Here is a 27,649-nt window from a genome sequence, read left to right as displayed (position 1 = left end):
AGAATGGAAAGTTCTCCATTAACAGTTTAAGGTTCTTTCCTGGAAAGTTTTTTTTTTTTAATTAAATATTTCCTTTTTAAAATTGTATTTCTGCTATAACTCAGACACAGTATATGCATTGAGGAATACTAATTGAAGTAAGAATATTTTTTCTACAAGAAAAATGCTTAGTTTATAGGTTAAGATCTACTTAGGATGAGTGAAAAAAGTAAGGGGCTTTGGTTTCTTTATTGTATTCCAGCCTTGGAATTGTAAATGTTGAGTATTGACACTTAAAATGCAATTTAGGAGGGTTTTTATTTCCTTTTCTCTATTATATATTTCACAATTAACATATGCAATGAACAAATATCTGGAATCCTTAGGCTCCTGGAAGAGATTGAAAATTTTTTTTTTCATTCTTAAATACATTTTTTGCCAGAAGATTTTTATCCATAAAGCTGGATTACTTGGTTATCTGTGCAGAAAAGAGTGCTTTGATTTAATAGTATTGTCTTCAGAAGGACAGAATTTTTGTTTGAAAGCAGAGCAATAAAGAAGTGCCAGTAGACAGAGGAAATGATGGGAATCTCAGAAGGCAAAAAAGGCATATGGTAGAGGAAAACGAATTATTATCTGATCATAAAGATTAGTAGTTATTTAAGTGCCCCTGAAAGCTGGAAAGGCAAGAGCCCAAAAAAATAGCTGTGCGGCTTGAGCAGGACGTTGCACTCAGTTGACATGTAGGGCGTCACTGGTTTTTTAGGACATCATGGCCCATATGGCCATCTACGCCATAGGTCCTAGTGTGTGCATTTTCGAGGAGCCATGTGAGCTGCACCCCCTCAGGCACTTGTGTGCTGTGCTGAAGGAAAGTTCTTTTGACGAGGTAAAGAGGGAAAGAATTACTGTGTATACTACAGCTTATGTCATGATCATAAGAAAGAAGATACTGATGGCCTAGTAAAATATTAAGTGCCAGTTCTTTGCTAAGTATTCCACCAAGCCCTTGACAATGTGCTTTGACTTAACCTTCTCAGCAGTTTTAAAAAATTAAAGATAGGTATTATTGTTTTCATTATATAGATGGAGAAATTTAAACTTAGGCTAAATGATGGGAATCTCTTAGCCAGTACTAAGAGATACTGATGGCCTAATAAACTATTAAGTGGTCATATAGCTAACAAAAATATGTCGCTGGTGAAGGAAAAATCAGTAATTTTAGAAAGCATCATTAGTGGACTTTGATGACATTGGTAGTTGAGAAGTATTTTGCTGTTATTTTGTGAGTGGATCAGTATGCTTCTCTATTTCATTCTGAATAAAAAGGCACACCATATTTTTTATAGGAATGCGGCTTACTAGACTGTAAGTATGTTTATATGTTCACCTGGCTAGGTGGTTTAATGTTCAAGCTGAGGTCTGAAATATGAAGTCTAAATATAGTGGTTTGAAAATAAATTTGGTGGAGAAAATATTTGTAACTTTTTCATAGAGTAATTATGCCTAGAAAAGTTTTATGCCACAGAATTGGGTTTATTTTGGTTTTAACTCCAATCTGTATCCTAGAAATTGCTATGAAGTCCCTTCTTTCTTCCCCCCACTCTCCAAAAAGAGATTACACAGGTGTTTTGCTTCTGGACATGATGGAATAACAGGAATTGAATCTGCCCTCCAATTTTAAACACTTAGAAAACTGCACAAGATATATGAAACAGTAATTTTCAGACAATGGACAACAGACAGCATAGGATGCTGAGCTCTGAGAGAGGGGAAGCAAGTGAGATGACCCCTGTGGTCCTGAGTTCTTCCCTGTGAGACAGTTTCCAGGCCACAGCATGAGGAACCCAGACAGAGTGTAGCAGGCTCTCAGAGTTGAGGAGACAGTTTAGAATTTGGGGAGGCCTAGTAGGTTAGGATTTAAGATGTAGAGTGCCAGAGAGTAGAGAGCTACACACAGAGAGTGTTCTAAAGGTCTGAAGAAGGATCCTTTTAAATCTTTGGCTGGGTACTAGTCTGGGTATGTGTGACAGGAAACTACCTGAAGCTTGATAAATAGCCACCAGAAAGCAGTATGGTAAACAATTCCTGGATTTCACGCAAAGACTGAGAATAGGATGTGTTCCCACCAGTCAGAGTGGAAAGACCTTGTGACATATAGGGCATTAGATAGAGGTCTCAGAAGGGTATTGCCTTAATAGTAGGTCTAAATTAGTTTTACACTAAAGGCTGCAGTGGATCTGCTAGGAAAAAAAAAAATTGAAAGCAGGTCTTGAAAGAATTAAACTGACTTCAAGTATCTGCATGCTGGAAGAAAGTCTGGTACTACTAAAAGAAATACAGTAAAACCTAGCACCTAACCATGAGAAATGCACAATATCTGACATCCACAAATTATTTGGAATATAATGAAGTAGGAAAATAGGCATAACCAAGAGAAAAATAAATCAATAGAAACAGATCCAGAGGGAGGAGCTTCAAGATGGCGGAAGAGTAAGACGTGGAGATCACCTTCCTACCCACAAATACATCAGAAATACATCTACATGTGGAACAACTCCTACAGAACACCTACTGAACGCTGGCAGAAGACTTCAGACCTCCCAAAAGGCAAGAAACTCCCCACGTACCTGGGTAGGGCAAAAGAAAAAAACAGAGACAAAAGAATAAGGACGGGACCTGCACCTCAGGGAGGGAGCTGTGAAGGAAGAAGTTTCCACACACTAGGAAGCCCCTTCACTGGCAGAGATGGGGGTGGCGGTGGGGGGCAGGAGCTTTGGAGCCACGGAGGAGAGCACAGCAACAGGGGTGCAGAGGGCAAAGCGGAGAGATTCCCGCATGGAGGATCGGTGCCTGAGAGGCTTGTCTGCTCACCCACTGGGACGGGCGGGGGCTGGGAGCTGAGGCTCGGGCTACGGAGGTCAGATCCCAGGGAGAGGACTGGGGTTGCCTACGTGAACACAGCCTGAAGGGGGCTAATGTGCCACAGCTAGCCAGGAGGGAGTCCGGGAAAAAGTCTGGAGCTGCTGAAGAGGCAAGAGACTTTTTCTTGCCTCTTTGTTTCCTCGTGCGCGAGGAGAGGGAATTAAGAGTGCTGCTTCAAGGAGCTCCAGAGACGGGCGCAAGCCGTGGCTATCAGCGCAGACCCCAGAGACAGGCATGAGATGCTAAGGCTGCTGCTGCAGCCACCAAGAAACCTGTGTGCAAGCACAGGTCACTATCCACATCTTCCCTCCTGGGAGCCTGTGCAGCCTGCCACTGCCAGGGTCCATGATCGAGGGACAACTTCCCCGGGAGAAAACACGGCGTGCCTCAGGCTGCCGCAATGTCATGCTGGTGTCTGCCTCCGCAGGCTGGCCCCACACTCGGTACCCCTCCCTCCCCCAGACCTAAGTCAACCAGAGCCCCCAAATCAGCTGCTCCTTTAACCCCGTCCTGTCTGAGCAAACAACAGACGCCCTCAGGCGACCTACACACAGAGGCAGGTCCAAATCCAAAGCTGAACCCCGGGAGCTGTGTGAACAAAGAAGAGAAAGGGAAATTTCTCCCAGCAGCCTCAGGAGCAGCGGATTAAATCTCCACAATAAACTTGATGTACCCTGCATCTGTGGAATACCTGAATAGACAACGAATCATCCCAAATTGAGGAGGTGGACTTTGGGAGCAACTATATATATATATTTTTTCCCTTTTTCTCTTTTTGTGAGTGTGTATGTGTATGCTTCTGTGTGTGATTTTGTCTGTATAGCTTTGCTTTTACCATTTGTCCTAGGGATCTGTCAGTCCATTTTATTTGTTTGTTTGTTTAGGTTTTTGGTATAGTTTTCAGCACTTGTTATCATTAGTGGATTTGTTTTTTGGTTTGGTTGCTCTCTTCTTTCTTTTTTTCTTAAAAAATTTTTTTAAAATCTTTTTTATTTTAATAACTTTATTTTCTTTTATCTTCGTCTTTCTTTCTTTTTTTTCCTCCCTTTTATTCTGAGCCATATGGGTGACAGGCTCTTGGTGGTCCAGCCAGGTGTCAGGGCTGTGCCTCTGAGGTGGGAGAGCCAAGTTCAGGACACTGGTCAACAAGAGACCTCTCAGCTCCACGTAATATCAAAGGGCGAAAGTCTCCCAGAGATCTCCATCTCAACGCCAAGACCCAGCTCCACTCAACGACCAGAAAGCAACAGGACTGGACACCCTATGCCAAACAACTAGCAAAACAGGAACACAACCCCATCCATTAACAGAGAGGCTTCCTAAAATCATAATAAGGCCACAAACACCCGAAAACGCACCACCAGACATGGACCTGCCCACCAGAAAGACAAGATCCAGCCTCATCCACCAGAATACAGGCACTAGTCCCCTCCACCAGGAAGCCTACACAACCCACTGAACCAACCTTAGCCACTGGGAACAGACACCAAAAATAATGGGAACTACGAACGTGCAGCCTGCGAAAAGGAGACCCCAAACACAGTAAGTTAAGCAAAATGAGAAGACAGAGAAACACACAGCAGATGAAGGAGCAAGATAAAAACCCACCAGACCTAACAAATGAAGAGGAAATAGGCAGTCTACCTGAAAAAGAATTCAGAAAAATGACAGTAAAGATGATCCAAAATCTTGGAAATAGAATGGAGAAAATACAAGAAAAGTTTAACAAGGTCCTAGAAGAACTAAAGAGCAAACAAACAGTGATGAACAACACAATAAATGAAATTAAAAATTCTCTAGAAGCGATCAATAGCAGAATAACTGAGGCAGAAGAACAGACAAGTGACCTGGAAGATAAAATAGTGGAAATAACTACTGCAGAGCAGAATAAAGAAAAAAGAATGAAAAGAATTGAGGACCATCTCAGAGACCTCTGAGACAACATTAAGCGTGCAAACATTCGAATTATAGGGGTCCCAAAAGGAGAAGAGAAAAAGAAAGGGACTGAGAAAATATTTGAAGAGATTATAGTTGAAAGCTTCCCTAAAATGGGAAATGAAATAGTTAATCAAGTCCAGGAAGCACAGAGAGTCCCATACAGCATAAATCCAAGGAGAAACACACCAAGACACATACTAATCAAACTATCAAAAATGAAAGACAAAGAAAACATATTAAAAGCAGCAAGGGAAAAACAACAAATAACACACAAGGGAATCCCCATAAGGTTAACAGCTAATCTTTCAGCAGAAACTCTGCAAGCCTGAAGGGAGTGGCAGGACATATTTAAAGTGATGAAGGAGAAAAACCTACAACCAGGATTACGCTACCCAGCAAGGATCTCATTCAGATTTGATGGAGAAATTAAAACCTTTACAGACAAGCAAAAGCTGAGAGAGTTCAGCACCACCAAACCAGCTTTACAACAAATACTAAAGGAACTTCTCTAGGTAGGAAAACAAGAGAAGGAAAAGACCTACAGTAACAAACCCAAAACAATTAAAAAAATAGTAATACGAATATACATATCAATAATTACCTTAAAGGTAAATGGATTAAATGCTCCAACCAAAAGATATAGACTGGCTGAATGGATACAAAAACAAGACCTGTATATATGCTGTCTACAAGCGACCCACTTCAGACCTAGGGACACATACAGACTGAAAGTGAGGGGATGGAAAAAGATATTCCATGCAAATGGAAATCAAAAGAAAGCTGGAGTAGCAATTCTCATATCAGACAAAATAGACTTTAACACAAACACTATTACAACAGACAAAGAAGGACACTACATAATGATCAGGGGATCAATCCAAGAAGATATAACAATTGTAAAAATTTGTACACCCAACATAGCATCTCAATACATAAGGCAAATACTAACAGACATAAAAGGGAAATTGACAGTAACACAATCATAGTAGGGGACTTAGCACCCCATTTTCACCAATGGACAGATCATCCAAAATGAGAATAAATAAGGAAACACAAGCTTTAAATGATGCATTAAAGAAGATGGGCTTAATTGATAATTATAGGACATTCCATCCAGAAACAACAGAATACACATTCTTCTCAAGTGCTCATGGAACATTCTCCAGGATAGATCATATCTTCTTGGGTCATAAATGAAGACTGGGTAAATTTAAGAAAATTGAAATCATATCAAGTATCTTTTCCAACCACAGTGCTGTGAGACTAGATATCAATTACAAGACAGAATCTGTAAAAAATACAAACACATGGAGGCTAAACAATACACTAATAACCAAGAGATCACTCAAGAAATCAAAGAGTAAATCAAAAAAAATACCTAGAAACAAATGACAATGAAAACACCATGACCCAAGACCCAAAACCTATGGGATGCAGCAAAAGCAGTTGTAAGACGGAAGTTTATAGCAATACAATCCTACCTTAAGAACAAGAAATATCTCAAATAATCAACCTAACCTTACACCTAAAGCAATTAGAGAAAGAAGAACAAAAAAACACCAAAGTTAGCAGAAGGAAAGACATCATAAAGATCACATCAGAAATAAATGAAAAAGAAATGAAGGAAACAATAGCAAAGATCAATAAAAATGAAAGCTGGTTCTTTGAGAAGATAAACAAAATTGATAAACTATTAGCCAGATGCATCAAAAAAAAAGGGGAGAAGACTCAAATCAATAGAATTAGAAATGAGAAGTAACAACTGACACTGCAGAAATACAAAGGATCATTAGAGATTACTAAAAGCAACTATATGCCAATAAAATGGACAACCTGGAAGAAATGGACAAATTCTTTTTTTTCTAATTAAAAATTTTTTTTTATTTTTGGCTGTGTTGGGTCTTCATTTCTGTGCAAGGGCTTTCTCTAGTTGTGGCAAGTGGGGGCCACCCTTCATCGCGATGCACGGGCCTCTCACTATCACGGCCTCTCTTGTTGCGGAGCACAGGCTCTAGACGCGGAGGCTCAGTAGTTGTGGCTCACGGGCCTAGTTGCTCTGCGGCATGTGGGATCTCCCAGACCAGGGCTCGAACACGTGTCCCCTGCATTAGCAGGCATATTCTCAACCACTGCGCCACCAGGGGAGCCCTGGACAAATTCTTAGAAATGCACAGCCTTCTGAGACTGAACCAGGAAGAAATAGAAAATATGAACAGACCAATCACAAGCACTGAAATTGAAACTGTGATTAAAAATCTTGCAACAAACAAAAGCCCAGGACCAGATGGCTTCACAGGCGAATTCTATCAAACATTTAGAGAAGAACTAAAACCTATCCTTCTCAAACTCTTCCAAAATATAGCAGAGGGAAGAACATTCCCAAACTCATACGAGGCCACCATCACCCTGATACCAAAACCAAACAACGATGTCCCAAAGAAAACTACAGGCCAATGTCACTGATGAACATAGATGCAAAACTCCTCAACAGAATACTAGCAAACATAATCCAGCAGCACATTCAAAGGATCATACAGCATGATCAAGTGAGGTTTATCTCAGGAATGCAAGAATTCTTCAATATACACAAATCAGTCAATGTGATACACCATATTAAGAAATTGAAGGAGAAAAACCATATGATCATCTCAATAGATGCAGAGAAAGCTTTCGACAAAATTCAGCACCCATTTATGATAAAAACCCTGCAGAAAGTAGGCATAGAGGGAACTTTCCTCAACATAATAAAGGCCATATATGACAAACCCATAGTCAACATCGTCCTCAATGGTGAAAAACTGAAGCCATGTCCACTAAGAACAGGAACAAGACAAGGTTGCCCACTCTCACCACTATTATTGAACATAGTCTTAGAAGTTTTAGCCACAGCAACCAGAGAAGAAAAAGATATAAAAGGAATACAAATCATAAAAGAAGAAGTACAGTTGTCACTGTTTGCAGATGACATATACCTAGAGAATCCTAAAGATGCTACCAGAAAACTAGTAGATCTAATCAATGAATTTTGTAAATTAGAAGGATGCAAAATTAATGCACACAAAACTCTTGCATTCCTATACACTAATGATGAAAAATCTGAAATTGAAATTAAGAAAACACTCCCATTTACCATTGCAACAAAAAGAATAAAATATCTAGGAATAAACCTACCTAAGGAGACAAAAGACCTGTATGCAGAAAATTTAAGACACCGATGAAAGAAATTAAATATGATACAAATAGATAGATATACCATGTTCTTGGATTGGAAGAATCAACATTGTCAAAATGAGTATACTACCCAAAGCAATCTACAGATTCAGTGCAATCCCTATCAAACTACCACTGGTATTTTTCACAGAACTAGAACAAAAAATTTCACAATTTGTATGGAAACGCAAAATTGAGAACGAAAAACGGAGTTGGAGGAATCAGGCTCCCTGACTTCAGACTATACTACAAAGCTACAGTAATCAAGACAGTATGGTACTGGCACAAAAACAGAAATATAGATCCATGTTACAAGATAGAAAGTCCAGAGATAAACCAGCGCACATATGCTCACCTTATCTTTGATAAAGGAGGCCAGAATATACAATGGAGAAAGACAGCCTCTTCAATAAGTGGTGCTGGGAAAACTGGACAGCTACATGTAAAAGAATGAAATTAGAACACTCCCTAACACCATACACAAAGGTAAACTCAAAATGGTGTAAAGACCTAAATGTAATGCCAGACACCAAAAAACTCTTAGAGGAAAACATAGGCAGAACACTCTATGACATAAATCACAGCAAGATCCGTTTTGACCCACCTCCTAGAGAAATGGAAATAAAAAGAAAAATAAACAAATGGGACCTAATGAAATTTGAAAGCTTTTGCACAGCAAAGGAAACCATAAACAAGACTAAAAGACAACCCTCTGAATGGGAGAAAATATTTGCGAATGAAGCAACTTGCAAAGGATTAATCTTCAAAATTTACCAGCAGCTTATGCAACTCAATATCAAAAAAGCAAACAACCCAATCCAAAAATGGGCAGAAGACCTAAATAGACATTTCTCCAAAGAAGATATACAGATTGCCAACCAACATATGAAAGAATGCTCAACATCATTAATAATTAGAAAATGCAAATCAAAACTACAGTGGGATATCTCACACTGGTCAGAATGGCCATCATCAAGAAATCTACAGAGTGCTGGAGAGAGTGTGGAGAAAAGGGAACCCTCTTGCGCTGTTGGTGGGAATGTAAATTGATACAGCTAGTATGGAAAACATTATGGAGGTTCCTTAAAATCTAAAAGTAGGGGAGGAACCAAGGTGGCAGAGTAGAAGGACGTGCTCTCACTCCTTCTTGGGAGAACACCAGAATCACAACTGGTTGCTGGACAATCATTGACAGGAAGACACTGGAACTCACCAAAAAAGACACCCATATCCAAAGACAAAGGAGAAGCCACAATGAGACGGTAGGATGGGTGCAATCACAGTAAAATCAAGTCCCATAACTGGTGGGTGGGTGACTCAGAGTGGAGAACACTTATACCACAGAAGTCCACGCACTGGAGTGAAGGTTCTGAGCCTCATGTCAGGCTTCCCAACCTATGGGTCTGGCAACAGGAGGAGGAATTCCTAGAGAATCAGAATTTGAAGCTTAGTGGAAATTGACTGCAGGACTTTGACAGGACTGGGGGAAACAGAGACTGCACTCTTGGAGGGCACACACAAAGTACTGTGTGCATCGGGACCCAGGGGAAGGAGCAGTGACCCCAGGGGAGAGTGAACCAGACCTACTTGCTGGCGATTGAGGATCTCCTGCAGAGGCAGGGAAGGGGGGCTGTGGCTCACCGTGGGGACAAGGACACTGACAGTAGAAGTTCTGGGAAGTACTCCTTGGCATGAGCCCTCCCAGAGTCTGTCATTAGCCCCACCAAAGAGCCCAAGTAGGCTCCAGTGTTGGGTTGCCTCAGGCCAAACAATGAACAGGTGGTGAACCCAGCCCCACCCATCAACAGTCAAGTGGATTAAAGTTTTACTGAGCTCCGCCCACCAGAGCAACAGTCAGCTCTACCCACCACCAGTCCCTCCCATCAATCGTTTAGCCTCATCCACCAGAGGGCAGACAGCAGAAGCAAGAACTACAATCCTGCAGCCTGTAGAACAAAAACCACATTCACAGAAAGATAGACAAGACAAAAAGGCAGAGGGCTATGTACCAGATGAAGGAACAAGATAAAACCCCAGAAAAACAACTAAATGAAATGGAGATAGCCAACCTTCCAGAGAAAGAATTCAGAATAATGATAGTGAAGATGATCCAGGACCTCAGAAAAGAATGGAGGCAAAAATTGAAAAGATGCAAGAAATGTTTAACAAAGACCTAGAAGAATTAAAGAAAAAACAGAGATGAACAATAAAATAACTGAAGTGAAGACTACACTAGAAGGAATCAATAGCAGAATAACTGAGGTAGAAGAACGGATAAGTGACCTGGAAGACAAAATGCTGGAATTCACTGCTGTGGAAGAGAGTAAAGAAAAAAGAATGAAAAGAAGTGAAGACAGCCTAAGAGACCTCTGGGGCAACATTAAATAAAACAACATTTGCATTATAGGGGTCCCAGAAGGAGAAGAGAGAGAGAAAGGACCAGAGAAAATATTTGAAGAGATTATAGTTGAAAACTTCCCTAACATGGGAAAGGAAAGAGCCACCCAAGTCCAGGAAGCGCAGCGAGTCCCATACAGGATAAACCCAAGGAGAAACATGCCGAGACACATAATAATCATATTGGCAAAAATTAAAGACAAAGAAAAGTTATTGAAAGCAGCAAGGGAAAAACGAAAAATAACATACAAGGGAACTCCCATAAGGTTAACAGATTATTTCTCAGCAGAAACTCTACAAGCCAGAAGGGAGTGGCATTATATACTTAAAGTGATGAAACAGAAGAACCTACAACCAAGATTACTCTACCCGGCAAGGATCTCATTCAGTTTCGATAGAGAAATCAAAAGCTTTACAGACAAGCAAACCGTTAAGAGAATTCAGCACCACCAAACCAGCTCTACAACAAATGCTAAAGGAACTTCTCTAAGTGGAAACACAAGAGAGGAAAAGGACCTACAAAAACAAACCCAAAACAATTAAGAAAATGGTCACAGGAACATACATATCGATAATTACCTTAAACGTGAATGGATTAAATGCTCCAACCAAAAGACACAGGCTTGCTGAATGGATACAAAGGAAAAGACCCACATATATGCTGTCTACAAGTGACCCACTTCAGACCTAGGGACACATTCAGAATGAAAGTGAGGGGATGAAAAAAGATATTCCATGCAAATGGAAATCAGAAGAAAGCTGGAGTAGCAATACTCATATCAGATAAAATAGGCTTTAAAATAAAGAATGTTACAAGAGACAAGGAAGGACACTACATAATGATCAAGGGATCAATCCAAGAAGAAGATATAACGATTATAAATATATATGCACCCAACATAGGAGCACCTCAATACATAAGGCAACTGCTAACAGCTATAAAAGAGGAACTTGACAGTAACACAATAATAGTGGGGGACTTTAACACCTTACTTAACACCAATGGACAGATCATCCAAAATGAAAATAGATAAGGAAGCAGAAGCTTTAAATGACACAATAGACCAGATAGATTTAATTGATATTTATAGGACATTCCATCCCAAAGCAGCAGATTACACTTTCTTCTCAAGTGCACACAGAACGTTCTCCAGGATAGATCACATCTTGGTTCACAAATCAGTCCTCAGTAAATTTAAGAAAATTGAAATCATATCAAGCATCTTTTCCGACCACAACGCTATGACATTAGAAACGAATTACAGGGAAAAAAACGTAAAAAACACAAACACATGGAGGCTAAACAATACGTTTCTAAACAACCAAGAGAGCACTGAAGAAATAAAGAGGAAATCAAAAAATACCTAGAGACAAATGACAATGGAAACACGACGATCCAAAACCTATGGGATGCAGCGAAAGCAGTTCTAAGAGAGAAGTTTATAGGAATACAATGTTACCTCAAGAAACAAGAAAAATCTCAAGTAAACAATCTAACCTTACACCTAAAGGAACTAGAGAAAGAAGGACAAACAAAACCCAAAGTTAGTAGAAGGAAAGAAATCACAAAGAGCAGAGCAGAAATAAATGAACTAGAAACAAAGAAAGCAATAACAAAGATCAATAAAACTAAAGCCTGGTTCTTTGAGAAGATAAAATTGATAAACCTTTAGCCAGACTCAAAAAAAAAGAGAGAGAGGACTCATCAATAAAATTAGAAATGTAAAGGAGAAGTTACAACAGACACCACAGAAATACAGAGCATCCTAAGAGACTACTACTAGCAACTCTGTGCCAAAAAAATGGACAACCTGGAAGAAATTGACAAATTCTCAGAAAGGTATAACCTTCCAAGACTGAGCCAGGAAGAAACAGAAAATATGAACAGACCAATCACAAGTAATGAAATTGAAACTGTGATTAAAAATCTTCCAAGAAAGTCCTGGACCAGATGGCTTCACAGGTGAATTCTATCAAACATTGAGAGAAGAGCTAACACCCGTCCTTGTCAAACTCTTCCACAAAATTGCAGAGGAAGGAACGCTCCCAAACTCATTCTATGAGACCACCATCACCCTGATACCAAAACCAGACAAAGGTACCCCTAAAAAAGAAAATTACAGACCAATATTACTGATGAGTATAGATGCAAAATCCTCAACAAAATACTAGCAAACAGAATTCAACAACACATTAAATGGATCATACAACATGATCAAGTGGGATTTATCCCAGTGATGCAAGGATTCTTCAATATACGCAAATCAGTCAGTGTGATACACCATATTAACAAATTGAAGAATAAAAACCATATGATCATTTCAGCAGATGCGGAAAAAGCTTTTGACAAAATTCAGCACACATTTATGATAAAAACTCTCCAGAAGGTGGGCATAGAGGGAACCTGCCTCAACATACAAAGGCCATATACGACAAAGCCACAGCCAACATCCTTCTCAATGGTGAAAAACTGAAAGCATTTCCTCTAAGATCAGGAACGAGACAAGGATGTCCACTCTCACCACTATTATTCAACATAGTTTTGGAAGTCCTACCCACGGCAATCAGAGAAGAAAAAGAAATACAAAATGGAAAGGAAGAAGTAAAACTGTCACTGTTTTCAGATGACATGATACTATACATAGAGAATCCTAAAAACGCCTCCAGAAAACTACTGTAATCAATGAATTTGGTAAAGTTTCAGGGTCCAAAATTAATGCACAGAATCTCTTGCATTCCTATACACTAATGATGAAAAATCTGAAAGAGAAATTATGGAAACACTTCCATTTACCATTGCAACAAAAAGAATAAAGCACCAAGCATTAAACCAGCTAGGGAGACAAAAGACCTGTATGCAGAAAACTATGACACTGATGAAAGAAATTAAAGACGATACAAACAGTTGGAGAGACATTACCATGTTCCTGGATTGGAATAATCAATATTGTGAAAATGACTATACTACCCAAAGCAATCTACAGATTCAATGCAATCCCTATCAAATTACCAATGGCATTTTTTATAGAAGTAGAACTAAAATTCTTAAAATTTGTATGGAGACACAAAAGTCCCTTAATAGCCAAAGCAACCTTGAAGGAAAAAAACAGAGCTGGAGGAATCAGACTCCCTGACCTCAGACTATACTACAAAGCTACAGTCATCAAGACAATATGGTACTGGCACAAAAACGAAACGTAGATCAATGGAACAAGATGGAGAGCCCAGAGATAAACCCACGCACCTATGGTCAAGTAATCTATGACAAAGGAGGGAGAGATATACAATGGAGAAAAGACAGTTTCTTCAATAAGTGGTGCTGGGAAAACTGGACAGCTACATATAAAAGAATGAAATTAGAACCCTCCCTAACAATAAAAATAAACTCAAAATGGATTTGAGACCTAAATGTAAGACCGGACACTATAAAACTCTTAGAGCAGAACATAGGAAGAACACTCTTTGACATAAATCACAGTAAGATCTTTTTTGATCCACCTCCTACAGTAATGGAAATTAAAACAAAAATAAACAAATGGGACCTCATGAAACTTCACAGCTTTTGCACAGCAAAGGAAACCATAAACAAGATGAAGAAACAACCCTCAGAACGGGAGAAAATATTTGCAAACGAATCAACGGACAAAGGATTCATCTCCAAAATATATAAACAGCTCATGCAGCTCTATTAAAGAAACAACGCAATCAAAAAGTGGGCAGAAGACCTAAAAAGATATTTCTCCAAGGAAGACATACAGATGGCCAAGAAGCACATGGAAAGCTGCTCTACATCACTAATTATTAGAGAAATGCAAATCAAAACTACAATGAGGTATTACCTCACACCAGTTAGAATGGGCATCATCAGAAAATCTACAAACAACAAATGCTGGAGAGGGTATGGAGAAAAGGGAATCCTCTTGCACTGGTGGGAGTGTAAATTGATACAGCCACTATGGAGGTTCCTTAAAAAACTAAAAATAGAATTACCATATGATGCAGCAATCTCACTACTGGGCATATACCCAGAGAAAACCATAATTCAAAAAGACACATGCACCCCAATGTTCATTGCAGCACTATTTACAATACCCAGATCATGGAAGCAACCTAAATGCCCATCGACAGACGAATGGATAAATTGTGGTACATATATACAATGGAATATTACTCAGCCATAAAAAGGAACGAAATTGTCATTTGTTTAGACGTGGATTAATCTAGAGGCTGTCATACAGAGTGAAGTAAGTCAGAAAGAGAAAAACAAATGTCGTATATTAACGCACGTATGTGGAACCTAGAAAAATGGTACAGATGAACCAGTTTGTAGGGCAGAAGTTGAGACACTGATGTAGAGAACAAACATACGGACACCAAGCGGGGAATACCACGGTGGAGTGGGGATGGTGGTATGCTGAATTGGGCGATTGGGATTGACATGTATACACTGATGTGTATAAAATTAATGACTAATAAGAACCTGCCATATAAAAAAGCAAGCAAACAAAAAACAACTAATACTAAACTTTCTTTGGGTTAGTTTTATGGAAATATGTTAATATAAATGTTTCAGACATAACATGAAATTTCTAAAAATCTTATATGTTCTGGTATAATGTTAAAAGCCATAATTCTAGTTATTACTTTAAAATGTATATTTCAGAATTAACTAAATTTTCTTGTCAATTGCCTTATTATGAACTTTCATCAAATCTTTAACCATGGTCATTTTTAAGTCTTTTGTCATTTACAGAGTTCTGGGTGTACTCTGATGCTTTTGCAAAAATGTTCCTATAAAAGGGTTTCATCTTCAAGGAATTCATGGAAAAGACTGAAAAGTACAGGCTTCTGGTAACTGACTATACTGCTGAACTGAATGAATAAGCATTTTCAGAACTCTAATGGAAAACTGATGAATTCATAAAAGTTCTAACAAAAGATCAAGGTGGAAAAAAATTAATTATATGGGACTGAGTGAAGTGAGGAGGATGATTATAAGTTTTGTGACTTTTTGTTTGAATAAAAAAAAACAAAACTAAAAGTAGAACTACCATACAACCTAGCAATCTCACTACTGGACATATATCCTATGAAAATCATAATTCAAAAAGAGTCATGTACCAAAATGTTCATTGCAGCTCTATTTACAGTAGCTAGGACATGGAAGCAACCTAAGTGTCCATCATCAAATGAATGGATAAAGAAGATGTGTGGCACATATATACAATGAAATATTACTCAGCCATAAAAAGAAACTAAATTGAGTTATTTGTAGTGAGGTTGATGGACCTGGAGTCTGTCATACAGAGTGAAGTAAGTCAGAAAGAGGAAAAAAAATACCATATGCTAACACATATATATGGAATCTTTAAAAAAATGATTATTAATAACCTTCAGGCAAGACGGGAATAAAGACACAGACCTACTAGAGAGTGGACTTGAGGATATGGGGAGGGGAAGGGGAAGCTGGGACAAAGTGAGAGAGTGGCATGGACATATATACACTACCTAACATAAAATAGATAGCTAGTGGGAAGCAGCCGCATAGCAGAGGGAGATCAGCTCAGTGCTTTGTGACCACCTAGATAGGTGGGATAGGGACGGTGGGAGGGAGGGAGACACAAGAGGGAAGAGATATGGGGACATATGTATATGTATAACTGATTCACTTTGTTATAAAGCGGAAACTAACACACCATTTTAAAGCAATTATACTCTAATAAAGATGTTAAAAAAAATACAACAGATCCAGAAATCACAAAGTTAATGGAGTTCGGAAACAAGCATGTTAAAGCAATATAATAAATATGCTTTATATGTTCAAGAAGAGAGAGGCTGAAAATATATGAAAGTCCCACATGGAACTTATACAGATGAAAAATGCAGTATCTGAAATGAGTATTACACTAGATAAGATTAACAGATGCTTTGAAATTACAGAATAAAAAAGATAAGTGACTTTTGAAGATATTGTGATAGAAACTAATAAAAATGAAACAAAAAAAAGGCTGAAGACCAATAAACAGCATCAGTAATTTGTTGGACAGTATCAGGTAGTCTATCATATGTATAATTGGAGTGCCAGAAAAATTTCCAAAATTAATAAAAAGTCTGAACTCACAGGTCCAAGGAGTTCAGCAAAACGCAAGGAGAAGAAACATGAAGATAAACTGCACAAAGTTACATAAAAATCAAACTGCTGAAACCAAGACATAACAGTCCTAAATGTATATAACAACAGCTTCAAAATCCATGAAACAAAAACTGAAAAAATTGAAAAGAGGAAGAGAGAAATCCACAAGTATAGCTGGAGATTGCAACTCTCCTTTCTCAGTAATAGCAAGTTATCAAAAAATCGGTAAAGATATAGAAGACCTAAATAACACTGTAAGTCAGATTGATAGTCACATGCATAGAACATTTCACCCAACCACAGCAGAATACACATTCTTTACAATTGCATATTGAAGATTTAACCAAGATCATATTCTAGACCATAAAGCAAGTCTTAATACATTTAAAAAGACTGGAAGGGTATTCTCTGACCACAAATAGAATTAAACTAAAAAGATATTATGAAAAATGCCCAGATATTTGGAAATTAAGCACAAAGTTTCTCAGTAACCCATGGGTTAAAGATGCAGTCACATCAGAAATTAGAAAATATGTTGAACTCAAGAAAACGAAAACACGGTATAGGCAGAAAATTGAGAGAAAATCTTGCAAAGTGAGGACACAGTTCTGACACGCACAGGTTTCATTTAGCATGGTACTGTGCAAAGTGAGGACTGCCTACATATTAGAATTTGTTAGATATTCCTAAAGCAGTGCTTAGAGAAAAACGTATAGCATTTAGTTTTTATACTAGAAAAGAAGGGACTTCCCTGGCGGCACAGTGGTAGATACTCTGTGCTCCCAGTGAAGGGGGCCCAGGTTTGATCCCTGGTCCAGGAACTGGATTTCACAGGCATGCCGCAGGTGGGAATTCGGGAGTTCGCATGCCACAACCGAGGAGCCTACCTGTTGCAACTAAGACCCAGTGCAAACAAATTTAAATAAAGAAGTTAATTTAAAAAACGCAGAACAAGAAAGACCTAATCAATGATTTAAGCTGGTAACTTAAGAAATTGAAGGAAAAAATAGAGCAAATTAAGCCTAAATAAACAAAAGAAAGGAAACAATAAAAATGAAAGCAGAAATGAATAAAATAAAAATCAGACCAATAGTAGCAAAAATCAGTCAGACTGCAATCTGGTTCTTTGAAAAGATCAATAAAATTGAGAAATCTAAATAGCCAGACTGATCAGGTGAGGGAAAAAAAGATACAAATGACCAGCACCAGAAATTTTCAGTACAGATTCTACATATTAAAGAATAAGGAGGGAATATTATGAATGATTTTATGCCAACAAAATTGATACTTCAGATTAAGTGGGGAAGTTTCTTAGGAATACATACTGTTAAGCAGAAATGGGTAACTTGGATTATCCTACATGTATAAAAAGAAATTGAATTTGTAGTCTAAAGCATTCCCACAATGGAAATTTACTCCCAAATGGCATCAAACATATAAGAAAGAAATAACACAGACTCTGCTAGAAAATTGAAGATGAGGGAACACTTTCCCATTCATATTGTGAATCTAGCATTTCCCTGATACCAAAACCTGATGAAGATGTTACAATAGAATAAAACTACACACTAATTATTTCTCATGAATATAGATTCAGAAATCCTTAACAAAATAAAAGCATATCTTATCCAGCAATACTTAAGAGGGATAATACATCACGATGGTGGTAATCTGAATAGTGGCCCCCACAGTGTCCATATTCCTACTGTCTGGAACCTGTGAATGTTAACCTTATTTGGCAAAAGTGCATCTGTAGATGTGACTAAGTTAAAGGATTTTGAGAAGTGGGGATTATGCTGGATTAATGCAGATGGGCCAGATTTCATCACAAGGAGTCAGAAGGTCAGAGAGGAGACAGTAGTTATAGTGATGGAATGAGGAGGCATCCAGACCTAAGGAATGTAGGCAGCCTCCAGAAGCTAGAAAAGGTAAGGAAATGGATTTTCCCCTAGAGCCTCCAGAAAGAACCAGCCCATGATTTTTTAGCCCTGTGTAAAATTCATTTTGGACTTATGGTCTCCAGAACTGTAAGAGAATAAATTTGTGTTATTTAAGCCAGCAAGTTTGTGGAAATTTGTAATAGCAGCAATAGGAAATTAATACGATAAACAAGTGGAAATGCAGGGTTGGTTTAAAATTTAAACATCTATCAGTGTAAATAAACATATTAGTAGTATAAAGGAGAAAAACCCATATATCAATAAGACAGAAAAAGCCTTTGACAAAATTCCACCCCCCTTGTTTGCTAGGAGTTAAAATGTGTTTAGATAAATCCTATTTATCTACATCTAACAAATTCTGTTTATTTAGAAATTTTCTAAATTCTATTCTAGAATTTTATCTCCTTGCAAACTAAGAATATTAGAAAACTTCTTCAGTGTGATATAGAGCATTTAGAAATGCTGGTGAAAGACTGAATGTTTTCTCCCTATGAATTGGGAAAAGGCAAGGATGTCTTCTCTCACTGCTTCTATACAACATGGTACTGGCACACGTAGCCAGTGTAATAAGGCAAGAAAGAAATGAAATGCATCCAGAAAGTAAATGAAGTAAAATTGTTTTTATTCACAGTTACAGAATCATATATGTGTGTAGCAAATCCTAAGCAATCTACAAAACTACAGAACTGAGTAAGTTTAACAAGGTTACAGGATACAAAATCAGTGTACAGAATCAACTGTATTTCTATATAGTAGCAGTGAGCAATCAGAAACTGAAATAAACAACACAATAGCACCAGAAGTATTACTTGGGGATGAATTTCACAAAAGATGTGCAAGACCTAATTGTTGAAAGGTTCAAATATTAAGAAGTTCAGTTACATTGTGTTTTTGTTTGTCCTGCATTGGTCTTAGAGTATTCCTTCATTATGAAGACCCATGTCGTGTACCTACTGGACAAGTTTCAGATATGTTTTTCATACTGCCTCTTCCCCTGTTCTTTATATTTTCCTCTTTCTGGAGTTTTTCTTGTGCGACTTTTTTATTCTGTTTTCTATATCTCTTAACCTTCCGTGTTTTTGTCTTATTTGTCATTGATGCATTCTGTGTAACCTCCTCCTCCTTATATCTGTCTTTTCCTTTAACAATTTTATTTCTAATCTTTTTTTCCAATAAATTTATTTATTTATTTTTGGCTGTGTTGGGCCTTCGTTGCTGCACGCGGGCTTTCTCTAGTTGCTGCGAGTGGAGGCTACTCTGTTGCGGTGCACAGGCTTCTCATTGCGGTGGCTTCTCTTATTGTGGAGCACAGGCTCTAGGTGCGTGGGCTTCAATAGTTGTGGCACGCGGGCTCTAGAGCACAGGCTCAGTAGTTGTGGCGCACGGGCACAGTTGCTCCGTGGCATGTGGGATCTTCCAGGACCAGGGCTTGAACCTGTGTCCCTTGCGTTGGCAGGTGGATTCTTAACCATTGCGCCACCAAGGAAGTCCTTCTTATTTACTTTTTAACCTGTTTTAATATCCCTCTTGCAGCTATAAGTTCCTGGAGGTTTGTTTACCTAGATGTAAATTTTGAGTTTGACCTCCTCTATTATATTTGGAAGAATTTGATTTTGTTTTTAATTGATGCTTGTTGTATGCTTCAGTGTTTATTCTGGGACCCCTGGGGCTTTCAATTGTCCTGGACTAGAATGTACGCTAATTTCTCTGTTTGGGGATCCTGTACCACACAAGTAGTTTAAAACTCAGACGTCATGAGCGGCAGTGACCTGTCTACCTCCCTAACCTCAGCTGACAGACTTTTGCTTCTCCATGATAGTAGGAAAAGTTAGTTTTGAGTTTTCTCATCCTTTTTTTTGAACTTGGGGATTTCTTTTTTTACTCTTGAACTTAACTACATATTAATTAAATATTTGAAATGTTCTATATTATCTAACATTTCCATCTATTTTTGGTGAGGAAAAGGTCCTGTCTTATGCATAGTGTTTTCTTGGTTTTGGATGTTGCTTACTGTTATTTGTTTGATTTACATTAGTTTGTTAAAGATTAGTGTGACTTTAACATATAATTTTTCTTTTTAATCTGTGGAGGTGATCTTTCTGTGAAATTCTTTTGTTCTAGATTGTTGGTCCTTGTTTCCTTCCAGAATTATAGTATTTTAATAATAATGAAAAGAAATTTGTTCTGATGAAATATATTTATAAGAAAAGCATTTCATTTTCAAAATTTTGAATTTACCTTTGTATTAATTGAGGAAAATTTTGAGTGTATATTTTTAAATTCTGATTTTGTCAAGACACACCATCCCAGAGAGTCCAGTTCATCCTGGGTACCGAAGATGATGATGAAGAACACATTCCCCATGACCTCTTCACAGAAATGGATGAGCTGTGCTACAGAGATGGAGAAGAGTATGAATGGAAAGAAACTGCCAGGTGATGATACTCTCTCAGTTTTTAAGTGCCTTTACTTGGTTTCTTTTTGTAATGAGAATATAAAATTGAAATTGAGACATCCAGTACTTTAAAACAATGAGTAGAGAATTTCCTTCTGTCTGGAAATTTTATCTTTATTCTCAAATTTGTTTCCTTAAATAATTCTTAATACTATAATATAAGAAAAGGAAATATGTTACTGTAGATTTTAATATCTTTAATTAGAGGAAACAAGTTTGAAAAATCAATGTCTTGCATATTTAAAGTTTAAAATAAGATTGGAAGCTGAAACTATGAAATTCCAGAGTTTGTTTCTGTAAACTTACTACAGTGATAGCTAGAATAGAAAGAGGAACTACAAAGGTAACTTGTGCCTATCGACATTATAGACCATTAGCCTAATTTGTAAAAATGTGTTTGTAGCGAAATTTTGTTTTGGTAGTGGTGATCTTTGTTTCTGTTTAAAAGAAAAAGCTTATGTTTATCATATTAAACAAATGGAATCATTATTTGTAAAATATTGTTATACATTATACATTTCAGATGGCTGAAATTCGAAGAGGATGTTGAAGACGGTGGTGACCGGTGGAGTAAGCCTTACGTGGCGACCCTCTCTTTGCACAGTCTTTTTGAACTGAGAAGTTGCATCCTAAATGGAACAGTCATGCTGGATATGAGAGCAGGCACTCTTGATGAAATAGCAGGTGATAGCAAAGTGACTTCTTTATAGTTAAATTGTATTGAAGTTAGAGATACTTAAATAAGGAAAATAAAGTGGAATTTTAGACCATTGATTTGACAGTTACATGTTGAGCTTCCATTCTGTGCAGGGCAGTATGAGGAGTAGACATATAAATAACCCTTTTTGTCTTTGATAAGTTTGGAGTCTAAAAGATTAAATTAGAGAGATGTAACTACAGTTATCAAGAAGAAAGTGACTAGTGCCATAAGCAAGATATGAAGTCTGTTCTCTGGAAATGCAGAGGAAGGAGCTTTTTGTTTCTTTGTTTTTTGGACCAAGGTATCTGGGGAAGATACAGAGAGTACATTAACTATTCAACTTATCCATAGAATTTGAACACATGGCGATAGGGAGCAGGGTGGTGCAAGAGAAAAGAAAGTATTCTAAGGAGGAGGAAGAGAAGGAAGAAAAGTCTAGAAAGTATAGACAGCTATGAATCTCAGAAAAGTCAGTTCTCTGTGAGTATACAGATTTCTTGAGATATGTTAGAAAAATAAATTAGAGGTGGATTGTGTCTAGCCTTGAATTACTGGGTTAAGAAATTGGATTTTATTTGGTAGGCATTTTGGCTCTCAGTGATTTTTAAGTTGGAGAATAGTATGATCTCGATGTGTGTCAGGGATTCTGGCAAGAAGAGGTAGGGTGGCTTTGGATAAGAAGAGATTAGAAGTAAGGAGGTCATTTATTCTCTTGGAATGTCTAAGCAAGAAGTGATGACGATCTGATGTCTGGTAGGTAGTAGCAATGGAAACGAAGGAGAGAAAATTGAAGGATACTGTGGAGGTAGAAAGAAGGAAAAGATAGCTGTGATAAAGCTATTTGATCATTAACTGAAGTTGCTCAAAACCAATATCAAGTTCAATAGTAATAAATTTGATAGTGTGACTACCATTATAGATTGTCCAATATAAAAACAAAAAACTATTGTATTTGATCTTCAAGAGGACTGTAAATTTATTAGAATTTCTCAGGCTAGAAATACCAGTACGTTGATATTACCAGATTGATAGATTTGACCTTGTGCTGCAAATCTTTAAGTTATCAAAGTCCTTTCTTGTTCTATATAAATGACTGAAAAACTGAGTAGGATTAGGAATATTGAATTCAGACATATTCAATATGTCTTACTTTGGCTTTTAATGATCACATAATACAATGTAATATTTTAGTAAACGTATAATCCAGTGTTCATTTGTATGGTAGCCTGTAGTCATGGTGTTGCTGTTAAGAGTTTACCTGCTAGGTTGATCTAATTTTCTCTCAGAGGAACCTTATCATAGATTTGAAAGCCTGACTGTTTTATCTCAAGTTACTGCCACTTAAAAAAAATATTTATATGTACTTTATAAATTAAAAATAGTCCAGGACTTCCCTGGTGGCGCAGTGGTTGGGAGTCTGCCTGCCGATGCAGGGGACACGAGTTCGTGCCCCGGTCCAGGAGGATCCCTCATGCCGCGGAGCGGCTGGGCCCGTGAGCCATGGCTGCTGAGCCTGTGCGTCCGGAGCCTGTGCTCCGCAATGGGGGAGGCCACGGCAGTGAGAGGCCTGCGTACCGCAAAAAAAAAAAAAAAAAAAAAAAATAGTCCGGGCACTGCAGTAATGTATAAAATGTCATTGCCATCAATCTCCCCATTTCCCACACCTCCCTCACAGCCTGATATAGTCATCTTTCTAAAACTTATTACTTCATATTTTATCTATTCAGGTACTCACTGGTTTTTCTACCTGTGGATGAGTGAGAGCAGAAACTTGATCTGCTTAGTTAATTGCTGGATTCCCAACACATAATAGGTACTCAGTAAATAGTTAATGATTGAATGAATGAGTACAGATACTCATCTACAGTTTTGGGGAAAAGTATGAGGTGAAACAAGAAAATACCTTCACTTCTTAGGAAGCCAATATTTGAATATCCATTTTAATAGAATTTATTGTATCATCAGTAAAGCACCTTCAACTATATAGGAAGGCTATTGGTGAATAACAGTAGCTTTTCAATAAATAATAGTATTTATTAAAATAAGGGTCTCTTAATATGTTCATTTTTGTTGGATAATGTTCATATTTATCTTTATGCATCTATTATTCAATATTAGAAGAGAATGATACTTTCTAGAGCTATTTAAGAGTCTTATTTTTCTGGTAAGATTTCACTTAAGATTTATTCTGTGTTATAGTCATCCAAGTATTAGTTTATTTAATAAAAATCATTGTTATCTATGTATTTTTTCTTTGCCTAGATATGGTATTGGACAACATGATCGCCTCTGGCCAGTTGGACGAGTCCATAAGAGAGAATGTCAGAGAAGCCCTTCTGAAGAGGCACCATCATCAGAATGAGAAAAGGTTCACCAGCCGGATTCCCCTTGTTCGATCTTTTGCAGATATAGGCAAGAAACATTCTGACCCTCACTTGCTTGAAAGGAATGGTGAGATAAGTTGTGGCATTCCTTTTTTGCTAACACGTCTACACTAATGGCATTCCAGTGTGTTACAATTAGCATTCAGGAAAAGAAACATATTTTTTCTAGATAATTACATAGGCCTTTATCTTTTAAATTCTCTTTAAAATAATAATTTGTGCATTTAAAGATTTCATTTCTAAAATGTCTTTACAGTGTGACAGAATTATCTGTAGAAATTACTTAGATGAAAAAATTAAGCATTTACTCTGTTAAAATGGGATAAGTATTGGTAATATTTAAACACTACACTGTATGTAACCCTGAATTACCCTCCTTCTTGCTTTTTTGTTTCTGCTGAAGAATTCTTGTATATTTGATAAAAGAGCCATAAATTATTATCTATAAATTTAATCTTTTGAAAATTTTAAGTCTTGTGTTTGGGCCTTTAATATTAGATTTTTCCTGGAGATTTTTTTTTTTCTCCTGAGTATACTTTACTTGCTAGGCATAAGCAAGTATTTTGGGGTTGGTCTGCTGATTTCACTGCTTTTTATTTACATAATTGGTGAAAGGTTTTTGTGCTTGTTCCTGTTTTATGCTAGGGATGATGCAGTTGATTTTTTCAAGCCATTGAGAATGGCACAGACCCACACACTGCTGCTCTCCCCTCTCATTCACGGTCTAGCATGGGTTATGTGGGACATGGGGAGAATGTGTTTTTGTAGCCATTTACCTCTGTCACTGTCTTAAGGCTGGCATGCTATCACTGGGGTTCTATTTTGGGTCTCAAAGATAGCTCTGATGACAGTGACTGGAAAAATCCAGTTGCAAAGAATTGGAGCTGGTTTTGAGGGTCACTGCTGCCTCTAGTTGCTACCATTACCCAAGGCTTGTGAGAATTACAGTGAAGAGGAGTGGAGGATGGGCCACAAATCCTTCTGCTCATCTTTTCTGTCTCTGAAAAGAGTATGGCTTTTAACTGTTCTACAAGCACGCAGTCACAGGTGGTAGGATTTAACATGTCTAAAGTTGACAGTACTTAGTCATCGTTTGCAGCTCAGTGTAAGATAATTAAGTCCATTTTCTTCTGAGCATTTGACCAATAAAACTCTTTTTAATCTATTTTAAATTGTGCCTTTCTATATTCAAGGAACCTTAAGAATGAAAGAAATCTCTTATGGACCTAAGTTCAGTCTGAAAGCAAGCCATCTATGTCATGTCTTTTTTTTCACCTTTCCATGTATTGCATATGCTCTACTTTAGTGAAGTGAATTTGTTTGCCGAGAGAGACCATATTAAATCTTTCTTCCCCATATGCAGTGGTTCCTGATTATTCTCCAATTGTCAGTTGATTCCTTTTAATCATAAGACAATGGCTGTTTTCTTTTAGATGCCATTTTAGCATGGGCATTTCATTATTTTGTTATATTATAGTTGTAATTTAACAATTTTTTCTGCATGTAGCTTATTTTTTAACTAAATAGTGGCGGTTTATGGATTAAAAGTTCATATTTTTAATATTTCTGGGATCTCTTGAGCATGTAGCTTTGATTACTTAGATCATGTGGGGTTGTTATATTTCTCATGCTTTTCCTGAAAAAACAATGTTATTCCATTAAGCCACACTTAATTAGAATAAACAAGTTTTTGAAGTATAACTATACCTGACCTTTTGAAATACTGTAGACTTAACTTCCTCATCACTCTTGTTGGTAAGAAATACTTTATTCTTAGCTAGTTAAGTTAAAGATTGTATGTATTTGTTTTAATTTATCTGCTGCCTTAGAAATGTAAGCATATTTTAGGGCATTTATTAATATCAGATAATGAGCTCAAGAATATGTATCTTTTAAAATTGACGTTTCTCTTTTGAAAAAAAAATTCCTATAACATGTCTTATGTTTTTAAATTTTACTTGAGAATGCTATCAGTAGGTGATGCCCTGTTGACTTAATGTTATTGATATCACCTTTAAGTTAGGAATTATTAGATACCATTAATGTGGACTTTTCTGATGAGAGAATATGTAGCGGTTCGGTGCAATGTAGATAAAATGCACTAAATATCAGTGCTGTTAAGTTTTGTTTTGGGTTTTATTTCTTAAATTATTTTTGTGTTATATTCTGATTTGCTATTTATCGTTTTTTTAAGCAGCAGCTTTCCATTGATATTATTCTTTAATTTTAAAGCCACACTATTGGACATTCTCATTACTAACAATATCGTCCCCGACCATCTATCATTAGCATTGTTTTTTATTTTTTGTTTTGATTTTTGGATACATCTTCAGAGAACTAATTACAGTTTAAGGCATTTTTCAGTGATTTTCTAATATTTAAAAATCTGATTGTTATACTAACCCTGATAGCATGAATTTGAAATTTTGCATCTTTTTTAAACCTTGCAGTTTATGGTGTAAATTGATATTTTGTGTCTCATTTGTCTTCTGCAGTGAACTTCATCACTTTTCATTTATTTGTTTTATCTCAGGGGAAGGCCTTTCAGCCTCCCGCCACTCTTTGCGAACAGGTCTGTCTGCCTCAAACCTTTCATTGAGAGGAGAATCACCTTTATCTCTTCTTCTCAGTCATCTTCTTCCTTCTTCGAGAGCTGGAACCCCTGCAGGCTCGAAGTGTACAACCCCAGTACCTACCCCTCAGAACAGTCCTCCTTCCAGCCCTAGGCTCAGTCGCCTGAACTCCAGAAGTTCCCAGCAGAGGCAGCTTCAGGCCCCAGAGCTACTGGTTTCACCTGCCAGTGACGATATTCCCACAGTAGTAATTCATCCGCCTGAGGAAGACTTAGAAGCACTGCGAGGCCAGGAGCAGAAGAATGAGGAAAATGTTGACATAACTTCAGGCAACTATTCAAAGTCCTCCATGTGTGGTGCTTTCTGCCTCTAGATCACTTGCACTTGGAATGCCTTTCAAGCACATAGCTTTAGCAGCATACATAGATAATGCTTATGATTTATTTTGACTTCTGCATGTTTTTTTCTTTATAGTATATTACAGAGAAGAATAGAATTATTTAAAATTTAAAATTTTAAAAAGACTCCAAATAAGACTACACATAATTTAATTTTTTTTTCAAAAATTTTCAATGAGATTTTACAGGTCAGTGCATTTGAATGGTTCAAAAAATGTAGACATTTTTACAAGTAATCTTTTAATTTGCCATGATTAAAAAAATGGTGGCTCTTCTTGTGCATTTCATTCCATAAGGTGAATGAACACATGTTTTACATAAAGTAAAATGGGGTGATATGCCTTTTATCTACTATTTGGTGCTTTTGTTCAAGGAATGCAGTATGTTTTAACCTTCCTAACAAAAAATAGAATTGAATGTTCTTTTTCTCATTTTGTCTCCTGGGATCATCATTATTTCAAGACTAGTTTTATAATTTGGCATAGACTTTACTTGTCCTTTATTTAATGCCATATCTATTTTTAATCCTAATTCACCTTGAAATTTTCAGGACTAGAGTTCCAATAGTTGTGGCTAGGATATATTTCTATGTGAATTAGAAAAATTATTTCTTAGTG

At 37.3% G+C, this 27,649-nt stretch overlaps 1 protein-coding gene across 7 annotated transcripts in view; it reads left to right on the top strand.

Annotated features, from left to right (window-relative positions):
* The window catches only part of SLC4A7 (solute carrier family 4 member 7), a 125,020-nt gene that overhangs the window by 46,377 nt on the left and 50,994 nt on the right, over positions 1 to 27,649 (top strand). For 5 of the 7 annotated variants that reach the window (XM_089918946.1, XM_089918945.1, XM_089918944.1 and 2 more), the window contains exons 4-6: positions 20,819 to 20,957; positions 21,501 to 21,661; positions 23,940 to 24,128. In XM_089918946.1, coding sequence (XP_089775072.1) covers positions 20,819 to 20,957; positions 21,501 to 21,661; positions 23,940 to 24,128 — 489 coding nt within the window. Of the gene's footprint in view, positions 1 to 20,818; positions 20,958 to 21,500; positions 21,662 to 23,939; positions 24,129 to 26,594; positions 26,964 to 27,649 lie in introns of all 7 variants that reach the window. The other 2 variants (XM_089918948.1, XM_089918943.1) reach the window with 2 other exon arrangements.

The sequence above is a fragment of the Delphinapterus leucas genome, chromosome 10, assembly GCF_059928025.1.
Source record: "Delphinapterus leucas isolate spDelLeu-1000000601 "Yukka" chromosome 10, BTC_Dleu_Yukka2, whole genome shotgun sequence".
Lineage (NCBI taxonomy): Eukaryota > Metazoa > Chordata > Mammalia > Artiodactyla > Monodontidae > Delphinapterus > Delphinapterus leucas.
Note: the sequence above shows the minus strand (reverse complement) of the source record. Positions and strands in the feature narration are given on the sequence as shown.